This window comes from Xyrauchen texanus, chromosome 11 (assembly GCF_025860055.1).
Source record: "Xyrauchen texanus isolate HMW12.3.18 chromosome 11, RBS_HiC_50CHRs, whole genome shotgun sequence".
NCBI lineage: Eukaryota > Metazoa > Chordata > Actinopteri > Cypriniformes > Catostomidae > Xyrauchen > Xyrauchen texanus.
Genome location: NC_068286.1, coordinates 4,801,588 through 4,821,288, shown reverse-complemented (window position 1 = coordinate 4,821,288; position 19,701 = coordinate 4,801,588). Strand labels below are relative to the sequence as shown.

Genomic DNA, 19,701 nt, shown 5'->3' with positions numbered 1-19,701 from the left:
ACCTTCGTGAAAACGCAAGGGGACAGGGACATGCCAAAGGGAAGGACCTTGTACTGATACGCCTGGCCCGCGAACGCGAACCGTAGAAAGGGTCGATGTCGAGGCAAAATTGAGATGTGGAAGTACGAGTCCTTCAGGTCTAGCGCTGCGAACCAATCTAGATGCCGGACGCAAGATCAACCGTGCAAAGCCCGGTTGAAAACTCGCAAGTCCAAGATCGGTCATAAGCCGCCACCTTTCTTGGGTATGATGAAGTAAGGCTGTAGAAACCCTTCTTCATCTCGGTTGGAGGGACAGGCTCTATCTGTTCATGGGGACGTACCCGGCAAAACTGCGCCCACTGCCATCCCCAAATACCATCCATCGCCAGCCGGGTCGACCTCAGTCCCGTGGGAAGAAGGAGCGATGCGGGGGAGGCTGGAGTGGCATTCCTTCTGAGGAAGGAAAGCCGCGACCGCAATGTTGCCATGGTCATGTTCATGGTCAGTGAGAACATGAGCCATCCACAAAAGCTGCCTCGGTGTGATCGCTGCCCAGACACACGAGACAGCGCCTGTGGCCATCAGGAGCGGAGATCACTCTACCGCATCCAGGAACTACACAGGAGTGGAAGGGCATCTTTATAAAGACTCGTCCTGAAAATGACATTCAACGCCAGCTGTGTATATGCTCTTTTAGAGAAAATAACTCTTTTAGAGAATAAACTCTTTTACTGTGCTGTCGAAGCGTCCAGGGGCAAGAGAAAGTCGCTGATATGCATCGTAGATCCAACAGCAATCGCTCAGAGATGGGAGGAACAGTGTGTGACTCACAGCTCGCTGCATACACAACCAGTCAGCTCCAAAGAAAATTTCTGAATGAAACAGACGCATTTCCCTCCCTTTATACCCGTATGTCCGGGGGCGGGACATGCAAATTCTGTCTGCCAATTTCTCAATGACCTTTTCTCATAGATCATAGATGCAAAAGGCTCTCAAGAAAGACCCCTAGTGTCGCTTCTTCGACACAATGTTGAAGTGAGCGAAAGACGGGGAACTTATATTTCTCATGAGAATGGGGTACTTTTACTGTACCTGTGACTTGAAGGCTAACACAAGGATAACCCATCCAGCTTTCATTTTCCACATTTGTCAAGATGTTAAAACAGTATATACTTTCATCCTGATTTGTCACGTTACTCAGTATGAGAGAGAAGGTTTGATCTTTCCTCTGAGAGTGCACAGTCCTGCCTTTGTAATGTGGATCATCAAACAGATCAGGTGCCTCATCGGCGTCATCTGGATTTATGGTCCAAAATGTCTTTGTCACATTGAGACCATTTGGGTGTGTATAACTGCCTGATAGTGATGTTGTAGATCCCTTCAGAGCACATTGGTTAATATTTTTGTACTCTACATTCCAAGTTTGGCCACAAATGCCTGAGAAACATCAAACATGTGAAAACAGATTTTAGAATATTTTGTAAAAACTGCAAAACTTCAAACGCTGTGACTTCAACACATTCCTGTCACAGACATTGCACTGTACTTTAAAACAGAAGTACTTAAAAAACTTCCTGATTGACACATTTTATGGGTTGTGTCAGTAAATTGTTTCTTCACTGTAAGTTTTATACATAAGATTTAGTTCAGACTCACCGGGAACCACAAGCAGAAAGATCCGAGAGAAAAGATTAAACATCCTACAAGACATTAGGATTGTTTTATAAATGGCACAAATATATAACGGAAGAGCTGTAGATGTTATGTTAGATGTCTAGATGTTATTCACATGGGCAAAGGTTTTCACAAAATAACAATACATTTTTGCATATCATGATTATTTCAGTTGCATTGAAATTTTTCATTTTATTTTGTATTTTAACTGTAGATTAATCCATTTTAATACATTCAGAGAACTAATTCTTACCTTCCTTTATTGTAATCTGTCGTGTTCAGATGTCAAGTTGAGAATGAAAGTTGATCTACATGCCGTGAAGTAACTAACACACATCCTGTCTCTCTTTACTTCCTATTTCAAACTGCAAAGCATGAAGAAATTAAAGTGTTAGCAGTGCAGACCACTTGTGGACATGAATACATGACTAGAATGCTTGGATGAATATTTTATTACTGATAGACAATTAAAGCAATCTGTTGGTGATGACGGTATGGTTCTGTTTTGGGCAAACTCTCTACCCATCCATGCATGGACAAACCAGGGAGTGCAGCAAATATATCCTCCCCAGGGGTACCAGAACAGATCCAGCAGAACTTATACAACATTGTTCCATATTTTAAACATTTTGACTGTGCAATGTGATACAATCCTTCCTTGCATAAAAGATGAAATGGACTTCAAAATACTGTATACCAAGTTGATAAATCAAGAACAATGCATAGAAGAAAGACATTTTAATCTAGCAAATGACTGTAATCTCAGAGCACAGAACATGAGGCAGATGTAGAGAATTGTGGACCTGGGGATGGAGGAGGGTGTTAAGTGCAACTTGCATACATGCAATAGAAAGGCAGCTAAGGCAATAACTTTATTGAGGACTTAAATAGGACTGCTCTGAAAAGCATCTGAATTGTATTGGTAGACGTCATAATCGGCTGAGCTTCGGCTGATTGCGAGCTTGACTCACGTGACCTGCCTGAACAGATGCTTTGCATGATTTCTGTCTGGAAGACTCATTCAATTTAGGTATCTCATCCAATCATTATCCTGCATCTGCTTTATAAGCTCGCAGCTGTTGTTCATCGCTCGATATGCTGCTGTTTGTTTTCTCTCCCTCAACCAAGTTGCCACCAGTTTAGGTACCATGTTGTAGGGGTAAGTTCCTCTCCCCTGGTTTGAGTGCGAATCTGAGCATTGAACCGTAAGACAGGGCTAACGCCAAAGGATTTTATAATAACTCTATATTCTTGATTATTTCTTTCAGGTAGAACAAAACATTTCTATTTCTATTCAGTACCTTCTCGACTTTCTTTGCATTATTTGAGTACTGAAAATACTGCGCCTTCTTTGTTATTTGACCAGTTGTCATTTTCTGCAAATAAGTGCTCTAAATGACAAAATATATATATATATATATATATATATATATATATATATATATATATATATATATATATATATATATATATATATCTGCAACAAACATATAAGTACTGTATATAAAGGTTATATAAAGATGTTTGTGGAGCTTGTCTCATCTTACTGCAATTCATGCAATTCCATCTTCCTCATTTTCTTTCCATTACTAGCATATACCAATGTTGTAAGAGTTGTGAGCAACATTTCATCATTAAGAACTGTTTAGAAATTTCCCAATTCAGAATATAAAACAGTTAGGAGCACAACTTTATTTTAAGAATGTGAAATGTCAGAATAATTGTATTTGGTAGCATTGCCTTTAATTGTTTAACTTGTGTCAAACTGTCACGTTGTCTCTGTAACGTTTTTGCTGGTGCTGACAGGCAGACGAACACGAATGTATTCATTTATAAACTTATTGCAACGTGTATCCAAAAACCCTAACTACAAACATAAACATGAACTTGGCTTTACATAGACTTGAAACTCAAAACCAAAGTTACATTCAACAAACAATACCTGACAATGGCCATTGAAAAAATGAGGGTTAAATACATGACATGGGAGAACACATGACAAAGATAAACAATAAACACAAATAACTCTAACAAGATAACAAGACAATCAACCAATGAAAACAAGACACATGAACATGGAGATAAACAAGAAATCACATGACATGAAACAGGAACTAGAATTTTAAAATAAAAGACATGAAAAACATGAACCAACAAAATACATTGATGCCCCGGTTTCGCCCTCTAGCCTATTCGGAGAAGCCATGACCACGGTTATCTCCAAGTTCCAGGAGGCGAAAAGCCATGATGAATCCTTCGGGCAGTTCCTCCCTCGCCGCACTCAGGGGGCGGGTCCTTCGGCCCCCCAGACCAGCCTCGGTCCTGTTAGAAGGGAGGCTCAAAAGCAAAGCGTGGCGAGTCGTGCTCCTCCTCCCAGGGATTGGGGACAGTCTTGTCGCCCTCGGCAGCCCCCGAAGCAAGACCTCAGGACCATAATTTCTAAAAAGAGAAAACCCTGATGGTCTTGCGACTAGATTTAGGGGGTAGCTCCCCTCGGGACAGGGCGCGTGCTTCACTTCACCCCTCCCGGTATCCCCTCAAAGCATCTCCATTCCCGCCACCTCTTGGTGTTTCGGGTGTCAGAGGCTCCCATCAAATGTTGGGTGTTTTCGCTGTTCTCTGCATTTATTCAGGACGTGAAACACTCGACAACCCCTCAACAGGAAGTGTTAAAATCTAATACCCATCTCAGAGATCCTGGCAGCGTATTAAACAGTTATACATTTTAAACAGTAGTTCCTCTCCAGTGTGGAAACTCCAGTAAGAGGTAAGCGCCTTGAGTTTGAGTAATTAATCAGTCTGTTGTGTCTCTCAGCTGTGATGAGCCGTAATGTTGAAGTTGTTCGTTTAAAGCCATTTAAAGCTATTGTCTAGCTTTAGTAGTGTAGTATTAATACAAGCGATCATGGAGAGCTGTTGTATGTAAACACTGGCTGATGCGGATTCACTTCATGTCACCTAACTGGCTCATATTACACACAAAAATGATCTTTTGCCACCACCTGCTGTCTAACATATGTAATGTAAAAAACAATCCATGTAAAGAGACAAACATACTGTAGCTCTTATCACATCTGCACTGCTCTTACACTTTAGTTTAGCACGAACACAAGCGGAGTGATACACACACAGTGAAGCGTTCGAGTGCTGATGGTGTGAAACCATCAGTGCTCATGGAACGTCTCTTGTCCAATCAGATTCGAGTACCATAACTAACTAAAAAACAAATATACAAGTATATGAAGCTTCTATATAGATGTTTGTGGAGCCTGTCTCATCTTACAGCAATTAAATGGAAACTCAAAAGCTTTCTAAGCAGGAAGACAACACAATTATGAACAAAATCATACTAGATATATTAGAGTAATACTAGATTATGGTTATGACGTCCATTCTGGGTCTGAGAATGCATCACAATTTTAGCAGAAAATCAAAGCTTTGCCAAACAAGTAATACTCCTGCATACAAAGGTTAAAGATGGTAAGGAAAACAGGGCTTTGAAACTCCAGGTGGGCAAAGAAACATCAGCCTTCTTCTGGCTTAAGGAAGAATAAACTATGAGTCAAAGGTATCCAAGGAATTATATCATTTATTTACAGTATTTGCTTCCGATTCAGTATGTCTGGTCAAATTAATGTAGAGGGTGTTAGTCACTCTGAATAATGGCTTCGGGTCAGTTGTCCCATTAAAATCTTGACTAGAAGTGATTGTTCAACACAAAAAAAAACAAAAAAAAAATATGGAACTTTTATACAAAATTCTCTGAATACAAAACGGTCAAAAAGAGTTCATATAAATTAGAGAAGATTCTTTGTATTCTTTGATAAGTATCTCACATTTTTAGAAAACAATAACTCCAAACACTACATGTCACTGTGTTACAGTGTATAATCAGCACCTTGGACAGCGCCGCCACTTTACACCTTTTGCCCATTGTACATAGGGGCCACAGTTTCTTCCTGACAGTCAGTAGATTCCCTAATCCAGACCTGAGCAATTTATGGCCCCTTGCACCTGTATGTTAATCTAACACTTGCTGTAATCTTTTATCATAGTCATGCAGCCTGTTTTATTCAGTTGTGTGCTGAATGAAATGTCAAACCATTGACGAGACCCACATCAGGACACATTTAGTGCATAAACTGGTAATGTTTTGAGGTTAAAATAAGTCAACTCACCTACTTTGAGACAAACATTAAAAGTTCTATAATTTTTTATTTTTTATTTATTAAAACAGACCCCTGATGTAGAGAGTGTTAAATTGAACGATATTTAACTGGGAAGTAGAGATGTTAAAATAAATAATTTATGCTAAGCTCAGCCTTTATTCCGTTTTTTAATGCCTGATAGAAACGTATCTACCTATGTAGAGCAATATAATACTGTAGGCAATTGTAGAATAGTCCAGTTAGAAACATATACACTTCAGAATGCAATGATAAGGCTGGGTCTGCCTCCCCAGATGCCCCAAAAACCATTGAGTAGTTCCCCACAACACTGTAAGTATATTAGCAGGCCGCGCCAGCCTTTCATCTCTAAGTTTTCTCTCCACAGAGTGTAAGATTTGGCTGCGCCTTTAAATGCTCATAAAATGCACCGGGGAAGGCATTCTTTTCCTTTCCTATTCTTTCAAGGTGAAACGATCCCAGGGAGACCACAATCTGCCCCGAAGTGGGTAAACATGTGGCAAATATGTCAAATGGCGTGGCAGTAAGTCCTGCCCTTTGAAGGGGAGGAGCTCTACAAGCACAGCAACCGGGGCAGAGAGGGCTCTGCCCAAGAGAGACGTGGGTCTACAAAAGGGAGACCGTGCTGCGGAAGATACTTCACAGGAGGTTACAGGGGTAACCCCTGTAGATGTCTGCTAGAGAGGTGCCATTGGCCAGCGTCCATGAGGATGCCAGACTCCTTGTAGAGTGTACTCATATAACCTGAAAGGGCTGGCACGGTCTGGACCTGGTAAGCCAAAACGATGGTGTTCATGATCCAGTGGGCAAGCCTCTGTTTGGGGACAGTGTTCATTTTCCGCTGTCCATCAAATCAGGCAAATAGCTGCTCAGAGCATCTAGAGCTCTGCGTGTGATCCAAATAGATGTGCAAAGCACGCACCGGAAACAGCAATAATAAGGCTGGGTCTGCCTCCTCCCGGGGCAGCTTTGCTTGCAGGCTCACCACTTTGCCACTAAGGGGGACGTGGGAACCTTGGAAAGATAGCTCGGTCGGGGTCTCAGGATCACGTGAGAGTCTTCAGGACTGAACTCCAGGCACGTTTCACTGACAGAACGCTTGCAGGTCCCCGACACTCTTGATGGTAGTAAGCATGGTCAGAAGAGACGGCCTTTAACTCGACTGACTCTTGGGCTTGAACGGGGCTCTCCAAAGGCCCAGAGGACCACAAATCAAATCAAATCAAATCAAATCACTTTATTGTCACACTACCATGTACACAAGTGCAACAGTAGGTGAAATTCTTGTGTGCAGTTCCGAGCAACATAGCAGTCATGACAGTGACAAGACATATACCAATTACAACAAACAACATATTTACACAACACAATTTACATATCAAATGTACACATACTTACACAAAACAATTTACAAATCAGATGTACACATACTTACACAACACAATAATTATATACAATGCAGAATATAGAACAGAATATACAATACAATACAATAAGTGGGAGTATATGAAATATATATGTGTATATATATATATATAGCAGTTGTATTGAGGAGAATATGTTGACAGTCCAGTGTGAGATTATAGATTAATAAAGTGCAGTGCTAATTATTGATCCTGATAGATCAAGAGTTCAACAGTCTGATTGCTTGGGGAAAAAGCTATCATGTAGTCGGCTGGTGCGGGTCCTGATGCTGCGATACCGCCTGCCTGATGGTAGCAGTGAGAACAGCCCATGACTTGGGTGACTGGAGTCTCTGATGATCCTCCGAGCTTTTTCACACACCGCCTGGTGTATATGTCCTGGAGGGAGGGAAGCTCACCTCCGATGATGTTCCTGGCAGTTCGCACCACCCTTTGCAGGGCTTTGCAGTTGTACGCGGTGCTATTGCCGTACCAGGCGGTGATGCAGCCAGTCAGGATGCTCTCTACAGTGCTGGTGTAGAACCGTGTGAGGATGTGGTGGTTCATTCCAAACTTCCTCAGCCGTCTCAGGAAGAAGAGGCGCTGGTGAGCCTTCTTCACAACGGCCTCAGTGTGGACGGACCATGTGAGTTCCTCAGTAATGTGGACACCGAGGAACTTGAAGCTGCTGACTCTCTCCACCGGTGCTCCATTGATGGTGATGGGGCTGTGTTCTCCGTCTTTCTTCCTGAAGTCCACAACAAGCTCCTTGGTTTTACTGACGTTGAGGGAGAGGTTGTGCTCCTGACACCAGCGTGTCAGAGTGTGCACCTCCTCTCTGTAGGCTCTTTCATCATTGTCAGTGATCAGACCTACCACCGTCGTATCGTCAGCAAACTTAATGATGGCATTGGAGCTATGTGTTGCCACACAGTCATGTGTGTACAGGGAATACAGGAGTGGGCTGAGAACACAGCCCTGCGGGGCTCCAGTGTTGAGGGTCAGTGATGAGGAGGTGTTGCTGCCCATTCTAACCACCTGACGTCTGCCTGACAGGAAATCCAGGATCCAGCTGCACAGCGAGCTGTTTAAGCCCAGAGCCCGGAGTTTCTCATCAAGCTTGGAGGGCACTATGGTGTTGAATGCTGAGCTGTAGTCTACAAACAGCATTCTCACATATGTGTTCCTTTTTCCAGGTGGGAGAGAGCAGTGTGTATTGTAGATGCAATGGCATCATCAGTGGAGCGGTTGTTGCGGTAGGCAAACTGCAATGGGTCCAAAGAGGGGGCAGAACAGAGCAGATGTGATCTCTGATTAACCTCTCGAAGCATTTGCTGATGATGGGGGTCAGAGCAACAGGACGCCAGTCATTTAAGCATGTGATTATAGCTTGCTTCGGTACAGGCACAATGGTTGATGTTTTGAAGCATGTGGGGACTACAGACAGGGAGAGGGACAGATTGAAAATGTCCGTAAAAACACCAGCCAGTTGATTCGCGCGACGCTCTGATGACGCGGCCCGGAATGCCGTCTGGACCCGCGGCTTTACGGATGTTCACCCGTCGGAATGATCGGGTTACATCCACAACAGAGACGGAGAGTGAATCAACCTCTGTAGCGTCAGCAGCGAGTGCTCTCTCCGCGAGGGCGGTGTTACTGTCCTCAAAACGAGCATAAAATGTATTAAGTTCGTCCGGGAGAGATGCAGCGGTGTTCATGGCGGAGACTTTATTCCGCTTGTAGTCCGTGATTGTGTTAATTCCCTGCCACATACTTCTAGAGTCAGTGGTGTTGAACTGGCCTTCAAGCTTGTGCCTGTACTGGCGTTTAGCTGCACTGATAGTGTTACGGAGGGCATAACTGGCTTGTTTACGCTCCTCCGTGTTAGGAGAATTAAAAGCGGAGGTCCGCGCAGTGAGTGCCGCGCGAACATCGCCGTTAACCCATGGTTTCTGGTTGGGGTATATCCGTATAGTTTTGGTCGGAACAACGTCCTCTACGCACTTCCTGATGAAACACGTTACGCTGTCAGCGTAAACCTCGATGTCGTCATCAGAGGCGGACCGGAACATCTCCCAGTCCGCGTGATCAAAACAGTCTTGTAGCGCAGAGTCTGATTGGTCCGACCAGCACTGGATCGTTCTGAGGGTGGGTGCTTCCTGTTTCAGTTTCTGCCTGTAAGCGGGCAGAAGCAGAACGGAAGAATGGTCCGATTTGCCAAATGGGGGCGGGGAGGGATTTGTAGCCTTCCGGAAGGGAGAGTAACAATGATCCAAAACCCGGTCCCCTCGTGTGTTGAACTTTATGTGTTGGTGGTATTTTGGGGCGATTGCTTTGAAGTTGGCTTTGTTAAAGTCCCCGGCAACAATGAACGCAGCCTCAGGGTGCGCGGTTTCCTGCTCACTTATACACCCATACAGTTCCCTGAGTGCCCGGTCTGTGTCGGCTTGCGGGGATGTACACAGCTGTGATGATAACCGCTGTGAATTCCCTCGGCAGCCAGAATGGTCGACACAGAAGCATGAGATATTCCAGATCAGGAGAGCAAAAAGACTTGATGAAATGTACGTTCCTCTGATCACACCATGATTTGTTGATCATAAAACATACACCACCACCTCTGCTTTTACCAGAGAGGTCTTTCGCTCTGTCCGCTCGGTGCACGGAAAAGCCCGTGATTTCGATGGCCGAGTCTGGACTCTCCGTAGACAGCCAGGTTTCTGTAAGGCACATAACGCAGCAGTCCCTCGTCTCTCGTTGGAAAGAGATCCGCGCTCTCAGCTCGCAGAGTTTGTTGTCCAGAGACTGAACATTTGCCAGTAGTATACTGGGTAGCGGGGTCGATTTGCACGACGTCTTACTCTGATGAGAACGCCGGCTCGTTTTCCTCTTTTCCTTCTGCGCTTCCGCGGCCGAGCAGCACAGACAAAGGGCTCCGCCGGCGTGTTTGTAAACAGCGGGTCGGCATTAAGGAATTTGAAGTCCGGTTTTCGATGTGTGATTGTAGAACTAATGTCCAAAAGCGTTTGTCTGTCGTAAACAATAAGGCAGACAACATCCAAGACAAAAAAACAAAGAACTGTAAACAAAACAAACAATAAACCGCAGTGTTGTAACGGAGCTCGCAACGCAGCAGCCATACTCGGCGCCATCTTGAGTCCATATACGCCATCTTGAGTCCCTAACCACAGAGAGGTACCATGAGGGAAGAGGCATTTTAAACTCATTAAAGTTGGATTTCCATCTTGTAATAGGCGCTGGAGTTCGTGGAAGCCAATTACATTGACTATGGAGCCTGTGTCTAGCTGACACTTCAGGGTATAATGGGGATCATCAATGAATGACTTGTCATTGTGTGGGGCCAGCTTCAGATTGATGAACCATTTACTTTGGTTGGCTTGCATGAATTTTACATGTGAGATGTACCACATTGCATCAGGCTATCCTCCTCCACCAAATTCAGCTGTGGTTTGTGTTGTCTTTGTTTACAAGCATGTGCAAAATTATTCCATTTGCCACAGGCCTTACAGGTTACTCAAAAATAGTGGGCATTTGGCATTTGCATGCAGTAATGGAATGAGCTGTTATGTTGCCTCTTTTTGTGATCCTCAGTATTTTTGTCTGTTTGTACCCCTGCCTGACACGTTCAGAGAAGTTTTCAAGGGAAGTAAATTTGATGGTGTCTTCCAGCTCCGCTCCACTTATATTCTGTATCTGCAATTAGGTTAGGTTTCTAGCCATGGTTAGTGTGAGCTTTGGGTCCCGTAACATCCATTCATAGATCATGTTCTTGCATGGTTCAAAATGTGATTGCAATGCATCCAGTATTTTTGTCGGATCCTCCCTGTCTGCCAATGGCATGTGTAGGTGGCATTGGAGTTGATGACATTCCTTTCCCATCACTGTTAGCATTGTGGTAACACAAACCTTTTTTCATCTAGGACCGTGGCAATCACAGAGTTGTCCCATTGTGCCTGGAAAAACATCCAGTTGCTGTATGTATCACCTTTCATGTCCATGTGTTCAGGGACTGGGATACTATAGGCCATAGCAGCTAATCTGACTTGACTGCACAAATAACTAAATACGTTTTCCTTCAGTAGACTCGCTAAATACTTACTTGGTTGGCTTGAGCAGTCCTGTTGGTTCTGACTTCTGACACCATCTTTTATGTTCATCATACACAGAGACTCGTCTGCAATGTGTTTTTATTCAGCCTCTTCAGCATTACAACCTTCATGCAGCTGTTCTTTTGTACACTCCTATGGGTTGCGTAGCTCCCACTTCACCAGAGTTCAATGGCACCATTTATTGGCCCACCTATATTGTAACATTTGCTACATATATTTATAATTAAGTAAATCGTTTACAAAAATAACAACATGTGACTTCATAGTGCTGATCAGTGGTGGTTGTACCCTCACCCCCTTAATTGGTTGATTCAGTCAAAATAAATTATAATTCTTGAATTTACTAAAATCACTTACATAAGATGTTACTTGACACACATTTTTACATTGTCTTGTTTCATTCGTGGTTCAAGTTATAAAAATGATTGTCTACTGTGCTGCAAAGAATCTCAATGTCAACATCCACATAAGCAAAGTGAGCATTTTGGGTCATCAGATGCATGTTTTAATAGTAAAAACAATGAATACAAAAAATGTCACACTGAAATTTCCATTAATCTGCTCAGAATTGAAAAAAAGCACAGTTCAGGTCAGAAGGCAAATAATACAAAATACAAATAAATCATTGCTTGCAGTATTGAAATGGTTTGGAAGATAACAAAAAGCAACAGGTGAAGATCAGTATTAGTCTCTAGTATTAACAAACACATTAGCTGAACATCTAATCTCTTCAACAGCAATCTCATAAATAACAAGATAAAAATACAATGAATGAAATCAGTAGAACAGACATATTCTTAAAATAATTGTGTGTTAAAGCACATGCATCAGATCAAGAGTTAACTGGTGAATAGAGCTATTATTGTATAGAGCATTATTATTTCTATTACAGTACAACACTAACTGAGATAAATGGACAAAATAAAGACTAACAAATACGACTGATGTGTGTATGGCTGTGAACATTCAGCTGTAAAGAACTTAATGAAATGAAATAATATTCCAGCTGAGTTTTGGATTTTTCAAATTTAACTCAGAAATCTAAAACTTGATCTAAAATTAATGAACTGCAAAAGGAATCTAGAGATCAAACTTGAACTGTTCTGTTCGTTCATTTGTCGATTCAATGAAATGGTGCTGTTGAGCAGAAACCGTGTTGATCATTTGACAGAGCTGTAGATCACATCCACTGAACTGTGGAATAAATGAATGTTCATTTCAGAGTGATTCATTCATGTTCTAATTAAAGGTAATCATCCATTATTTCATGGTGTAGCATAATAAATAGCTCATTAAATAAGTTTTATATGTGCCTCAATCAGTGTTATGAACATGTTTCTCACCTGCTGGGATCAGAGGAATGAGACACTTCAAAGTTGGTGTCCTTGTCTTCAGTCTTTTTCTTCTCTTTGTTTCTGAAGTATTGAACACTGGCATATTGAACATTGTCAACATCTCCTGCAGCTGTTTGTGCATTTCTGGAACTGTTGGGTTTCTTATGTGCAATGCAGGCATAAAGAGCATCATTCTGATTGGTCGATAATTGTGGAGAAATCGGAAGGTCATTGGTTGGATCTGCTCCTGCTGAGCTGCGATTCTCCTGCAGTTTTGGAAAATAAAACATTGCAATACCTAACAACAGATCAAAACCTGAAGAACACAAAGGGCCCTATTAAACGCAGAGTCATGCGATGAATCATAAGTGCAAAGTCAGCGGGCATGACCATAAAGTCTAAGTCTAGGCACAAGTGGGTTTGGTAAAATTACACTTGTAAAGCACTATTGGGCTGCGTCAAGTGCAATTCAATTTTGTTATGATGAGCAGGCGGAGGCAGATGAGGGCAGACGAGGAGTTTGGATCTACATGCGGTTTTATTGAACAAGAGTGAGAACAAGACAAACAGGAACAAAAGAAACATCCGCGATGGGAAAACTGAAACTAAAACACGAAAACATCTAGGGAACACGAACTGGTTGAACACGGCTGGAATGAACACGGGAAGACAGGCAACAGAGCAAACATCTGAACATGGGAAACATCAAGACAGTCAGAACAACGAACGACAAGGGAATGGAGAAACAGCGGGGTTTAAATACACAGAGACATGATGATACAAACAACAATCAGGTGCGAACAATGACAGAATGATGAGGACCGGGAAACATGGTGACGGTGACATGGAAAACACGGGGCAGACAACCAGGGATCGTAACATAACCCCCCCTCAAAGGATCGGATTCCAGACGATCCAAAACAAAACATACACAAAAAACGGAGCCGTGGGAAGCGGAGCCGTAGGAGGCTCTGGAGGCGGAGCCGAGGGAGGTGGTGCCGTAGGAGGCTCTGGAGGCGGAGGCCTGGAAGGCTCTGGAGGTGGAGCCAGGGAAGGCAGAGCCGTGGAAGGCGGAGCCGTGGAAGGCGGAGCCGTGGAAGGCGGAGCCAAAGGAGGCTCTAGAGGCAGAGCCGTAGGAGGCTCTGGAGGCGGAGCCGAGGGAGGTGGCGCCGTAGGAGGCTTTAGAGGCAGAGACCTGGAAGGCTCTGGAGGCGGAGCCAAGGGAGGTGGTGCCGTAGGAGGCTCAGGAGGCGGAGCTGTAGAAGGCTCAGGAGGCGGAGCCCTGGGAGGCTCGAGAGGCGGAGCACTGGAAGGTTCGGGTGGCTCGAGAGGCGGAGCCCTGGTAGGCTCGAGAGCGAAGCCCTGGTAGGCTCGAGAGGCGGAGCCCTGGGAGGCTCGAAAAGCAGAGCCCTGGAAGGCTCGGGTGGCTCGAGAGGCAGAGCCCTGGGAGGCTCGAGAGGCGGAGCCCTGGGAGGCTCGAGAAGTGGAGCCCTGGAAGGCTCGAGAGACGGAGCCCTGGGAGGCTCGAGAGACGGAGCCCTGGGAGGCGCTGGCTCTGGGACAGTCGAGGCTACAGGCGCTGGCTCTGGGACGGTCGAGGCTACAGGCGCTGGCTCTGGGACGGTCGAGGCTACAGGCGCTAGTTCTGGGACGGTCGAGGCTACAGGCGCTTGCTCTGGGACGGTGAGGCTACAGGCGCTGGCTCTGGGATGGTCGAGGCTACAGTCGCTGGCTCTGGGACGGTCAAGGCTACAGGCATTGGCTGGTTGGCCGTGGTAGGCAGAGGCTGGAGAGCAGAGGCCTTTCCTTTTCTCCTCCTCCTCCGGGCGGACGAGACTGGCAGCGCTGGATCGCTGACCGTGGCTGGCGTGGGCTCAGGCTCGCTGACCGTGGCTGGCGTGGGCTCAGGCTCGCTGACCGTGGCTGGCGTAGGCTCTGGCTCGCAGGCCGTGGAAGGCGTTGGCTCTGGCTCGCAGACTGTGGCAGGCGTTGGCTCTGGCTCGCAGACCATGGCAGGCGTTGGCTCTGGCTCGCAGACCGTGGCAGGCGTGAACTGGGGAGCGGAAGCCTTTCTTCTCCTCCTCCTCCGGGCGGACGAAGCTGGCAGCGCCGGCTCTTTGACCAAGGCAGGCGTGGGGGTTGGCTTGCTGACAGGCGGGGCAGGCGTGAAGGGACGAGCCATGGACGAATGGAGGGTTACCACTGTGGGAGGAGAGGCAGGGTTCTCCTCGACGACGCCCACAGTGAACGGCGGTGGCAACCGCTCCTTGAGCGCACTGTTCAGGTTGGCCCAGAAAAAACCCACCAAGCAGGAGTCCGGAAAGTCCGTGGCACTCGCTATCACGAGAAAATCGAGGATGTGGTCTTCCACCGGACGATCCTCTTGCATGAGGCTAAGCAGACTGCAGTTGGCTTGTAGAACCGCTAGATCCATTGTTGGTCGTTCATTCTGTTATGATGAGCAGGCGGAGGCAGATGAGGGCAGACGAGGAGTTTGGATCTACATGCGGTTTTATTGAACAAGAGTGAGAGCAAGACAAACAGGAACAGCGGGGTTTAAATACACAGACACATGATGATACAAACGACAATCAGGTGCGAACAATGACAGAATGATGAGGACCGGGAAACATGGTGACGGTGACACGGAAAACACGGGGCAGACAACCAGGGATCGTAACAGATTTGGAGGTCCTTCTATTATATAGTCCATTCCCTCAAGCTCCTGCGGTATAGAAAAGACTGCACATTCATACGAAGATGCTAGTGTAAATGGACTGTATGTAATGAATTAGAAGAATACAAATATGGACGTGTGTTCTTTTGTTCATTAACTGCGTACTTGTTGAATGTCAGGCATATTTCTAGTGACACGCTGCATTTATATGCATTAAAAAATTTGTTTTCTCTATCAAATCTCTATTTCTATATGTCTCTTAAAGTGAAGAGGGCCACTCTGTTCAATCGTTATTTCTAACAAATTCAATCAAACTTTATTTAATTCACTGTTTTAACAATATTGCTATGTCAATACAATGTTTATATATATCTCTCTCTATCTATTTCTTTCTATTCATCCTTTTTCCTCCTCTCTCTGTCTATCTGTCTGTCTGTCTATCTGTCTGTCTGTCTATCTATCATTTAGTGCAACCTAGCAACCAGAACCCATTGACTGCCATTCAAAATTGCTTAGATGATATCGCCTGATCAGAATGTCCTACAGACATGAGAGTTGGCTTGTTTGAATTAGGTGAGCAGTCAGTCTTTAAGTATCATCATGGAAAATACTAATCCATGCCCTAGCAACCATTTAGAGCACCCTAGCAACCAAATCCCTTTGACTTCCATTCAAAATCACTAAGATGGATATCTCAGGATCAGAAAGTCAAAGAGACTTTCGGGTTGACTTATTTCACTCAGGATGGCAAGGAGGCTCATTAAGTATCACCTTGGTAACTGCCTAGCAACCAGATGGGGTTTCCCTAGCAACCGAGTAACAAATTACATATTTCTGCACATGAAATTCGTAGAGACATCTGGGTTGATTTAGTTCAATCAGGATAGCAAGCAGACTTGATAAGTTTCACTATGGTAACTGCCTAGCAACCAGATGGGGTTACCCTAGCAACCGAGTAACAAATCACATATCTCTGCACCAAAAAATGGTAGGGACTTCTGGGTTGATTTATTTAAATCAGGATGGCAAGGAGACTAGATACATATCACTATGGTAACTGTCTAGCAACCACATGGGGTTACCCTAGCAACCGAGTAACAAATCACATATCTCTACACCAGAAAATCGTAGAGACTTCTGGGTTGATTGATTTCAATCAGGATGGTAAAGGAGACTTGATACGTATCACTATGGTAACTATCTAGCAACCAGATGAGGTTACCCTAGCAACCGAATAAAAAAATCACATATCTCTGCACCAGAAATTTGTAGAGACTTCCTGTTTGACTTAATTCACTCAGGATGGAAAGGATGCTTGTGATGTATCACCCTGGTAACTGCTTAGCAACCAGATGAGGTTACCCTAACATCCGAGTAGCAAATCACATATCTCTGCACCAGAAAATCGTAGAGACTTCTGGGTTGATTTATTTCAATCAGGATGGTAAAGGAGACTTGATACGTATCACTATGGTAACTGTCTAGCAACCAGATGAGGTTAACCTAGCAACCAATTAACAAATCACATATCTCTGTGCCAGAAAATCCCAGAGACTTCTGGGTTAATTTATTTAAATCAGGATGGCAAGGAGACTTGATAAATATCATTATGGTAACTGCCTAGCAACCAGATGTTTTTACCCTAGCAACTGAGTAACAAATCACATATCTCTGCACCAGAAATTCGTAGAGACTTCTTGGTTGATTTATTTCAATCAGGATGGCAAGAAGACTTGATAAGTATCACTATGGTAACAACCTAGCAACCAGATGGGGTTGCCCTAACAACCAAGTAACAAATCACATATCTCTGCACCAGAAAATCGTAGAGACTTCTGGGTTGATTTATTTCAATCAGGATGGCAAAGGAGACTTGATACGTATCACTATGGTAACTGTCTAGCAACCAGATGAGGTTAACTTAGCAACTAATGAACAAATCACATATCTCTGCGCCAGAAAATCGCAGAGAATTCTGGGTTGATTTTTTTAAATCAGGATGGCAAGGAGACTTGATAAATATCACTATGGTAACTGCCTAGAAACCAGATGTGGTTACCCTAGCAACCGAGTTACAAATCACATATCTCTGCACCAGAAATTCGTAGAGACTTCTTGGTTGACTTAATTCAATCAGGATGGAAAGGAGGCTTGTGAAGTATCACCCTGGTAACTGCTTAGCAACCATATGAGGTTACCCTAGCAACCAAGTAACAAATCACATATCTCTGCACCAGAAAATCGTAGAGACTTCTGGGTTGATTTATTTCAATCAGGATGGTAAAGGAGACTTGATACGTATCACTATGGTAACTGTCTAGCAACCAGATGAGGTTAACCTAGCAACCAATTAACAAATCACATATCTCTGCGCCAGAAAATCGCAGAGACTTCTGGGTTGATTTATTTAAATCAGGATGGCAAGGAGACTTGATAAATATCATTATGGTAACTGCCTAGCAACCAGATGTTTTTACCCTAGCAACTGAGTAACAAATCACATATCTCTGCACCAGAAATTCGTAGAGACTTCTTGGTTGATTTATTTCAATCAGGATGGCAAGAAGACTTGATAAGTATCACTATGGTAACTGCCTAGCAACCAGATGGGGTTGCCCTAACAACCAAGTAACAAATCACATATCTCTGCACCAGAAAATCGTAGAGACTTCTGGGTAGATTTATTTCAATCAGGATGGCAAGGAGACTTGATACGTATCACTATGGTAACTGTCTAGCAACCAGATGAGGTTAACTTAGCAACTAATGAACAAATCACATATCTCTGCGCCAGAAAATCGCAGAGAATTCTGGGTTGATTTTTTTAAATCAGGATGGCAAGGAGACTTGATAAATATCACTATGGTAACTGCCTAGAAACCAGATGTGGTTACCCTACCAACCGAGTTACAAATCACATATCTCTGCACCAGAAATTCGTAGAGACTTCTTGGTTGACTTAATTCACTCAGGATGGAAAGGAGGCTTGTGAAGTATCACCCTGGTAACTGCTTAGCAACCATATGAGGTTACCCTAGCAACCAAGTAACAAATCATATATCTCTGCACCAGAATATCGTAGAGACTTCTGGGTTGATTTATTTCAATCAGGATGGAAAGGAGACTTGATAAGTGTCACTATGGTAACTGCCTAGCAACCGGATGGGGTTACCTTAGCAACCGAGTAATAAATAACATATCTCCGCACCAGAAAATTGTAGAGACTTCTGGGTTGATTTATTTCAATCAGGATGGCAAAGAGATTTGACAAGTAGCACTATGGTAACTGCCTAGCAACCAGATGGGGTTACCCTAGCAACCGAGTAACAAATCACATATCTCTGCAACAGAAAATCGTACAGACTTCTGGGTTGATTTATTTCAATCAGGATGGTAAAGGAGACTTGATACGTATCACTATGGTAACTGTCTAGCAACCAGATAAGGTTAACCTAGCAACTAATTAACAAATCACATATCTCTGTGCCAGAAAATCGCAGAGACTTCTGGGTTGATTTTTTAAAATCAGGATGGCAAGAAGACTTGATAAATATCACTATGGTAACTGCCTAGAAACCAGATGTGATTACCCTAGCAACCGAGTTACAAATCACATATCTCTACACCAGAAAATCGTAGAGACTTCTGGGTTGATTTATTTCAATCAGGATGGAAGGGAGACTTGATAAGTGTCACTATGGTAACTGCCTAGAAACCGGATGGGGTTACCTTAGCAACCGAGTAATACATCACATATCTCTGCACCAGAAAATCATAGAGACTTCTGGGTTGATTTATTTCAATCAGGATGGAAAAGAGATTTGACAAGTATCACTATGGTAACTGCCTAGCAACCAGATGGGGTTACCCTAGCAACCGAGTAACAAATAACATATCTCTGCAACAGAAAATCGTACAGACTTCTGGGTTGATTTCTTTCAATCAGGATGGCAAGGAGACTTGATACGTATCACTATGGTAACTGCCTAGAAACGAGATGGGGTTAACCTAGCAACCGAGTAACAAATCACATATCTCTGCACCAGAAAATTGTAGAGACTTCTGGGTTGATTTATTTCAATCAGGATGGTAAAGGAGCCTTGATAAGTATCACTATGGTAACTGTCTAGCAACCAGATGAGGTTAACCTAGCAACTAATTAACAAATCACATATCTCTGCGCCAGAAAATCGCAGAGACTTCTGGGTTGATTTTTTAAAATCAGGATGCAAGAAGACTTGATAAATATCACTATGGTAACTGCCTAGAAACCAGATGTGATTACCCTAGCAACCGAGTTACAAATCACATATCT

At 43.9% G+C, this 19,701-nt stretch overlaps 1 protein-coding gene across 1 annotated transcript in view; it reads right to left on the bottom strand.

The window, feature by feature from the left end:
- Window positions 1-19,701, bottom strand: part of LOC127652045 (titin-like) — a 51,136-nt gene that overhangs the window by 4,463 nt on the left and 26,972 nt on the right. Inside the window, 3 exon segments of the mRNA XM_052138102.1 lie at window positions 1,074-1,418; window positions 1,638-1,681; window positions 12,719-13,025. Coding sequence (XP_051994062.1) covers window positions 1,074-1,418; window positions 1,638-1,681; window positions 12,719-13,025 — 696 coding nt within the window.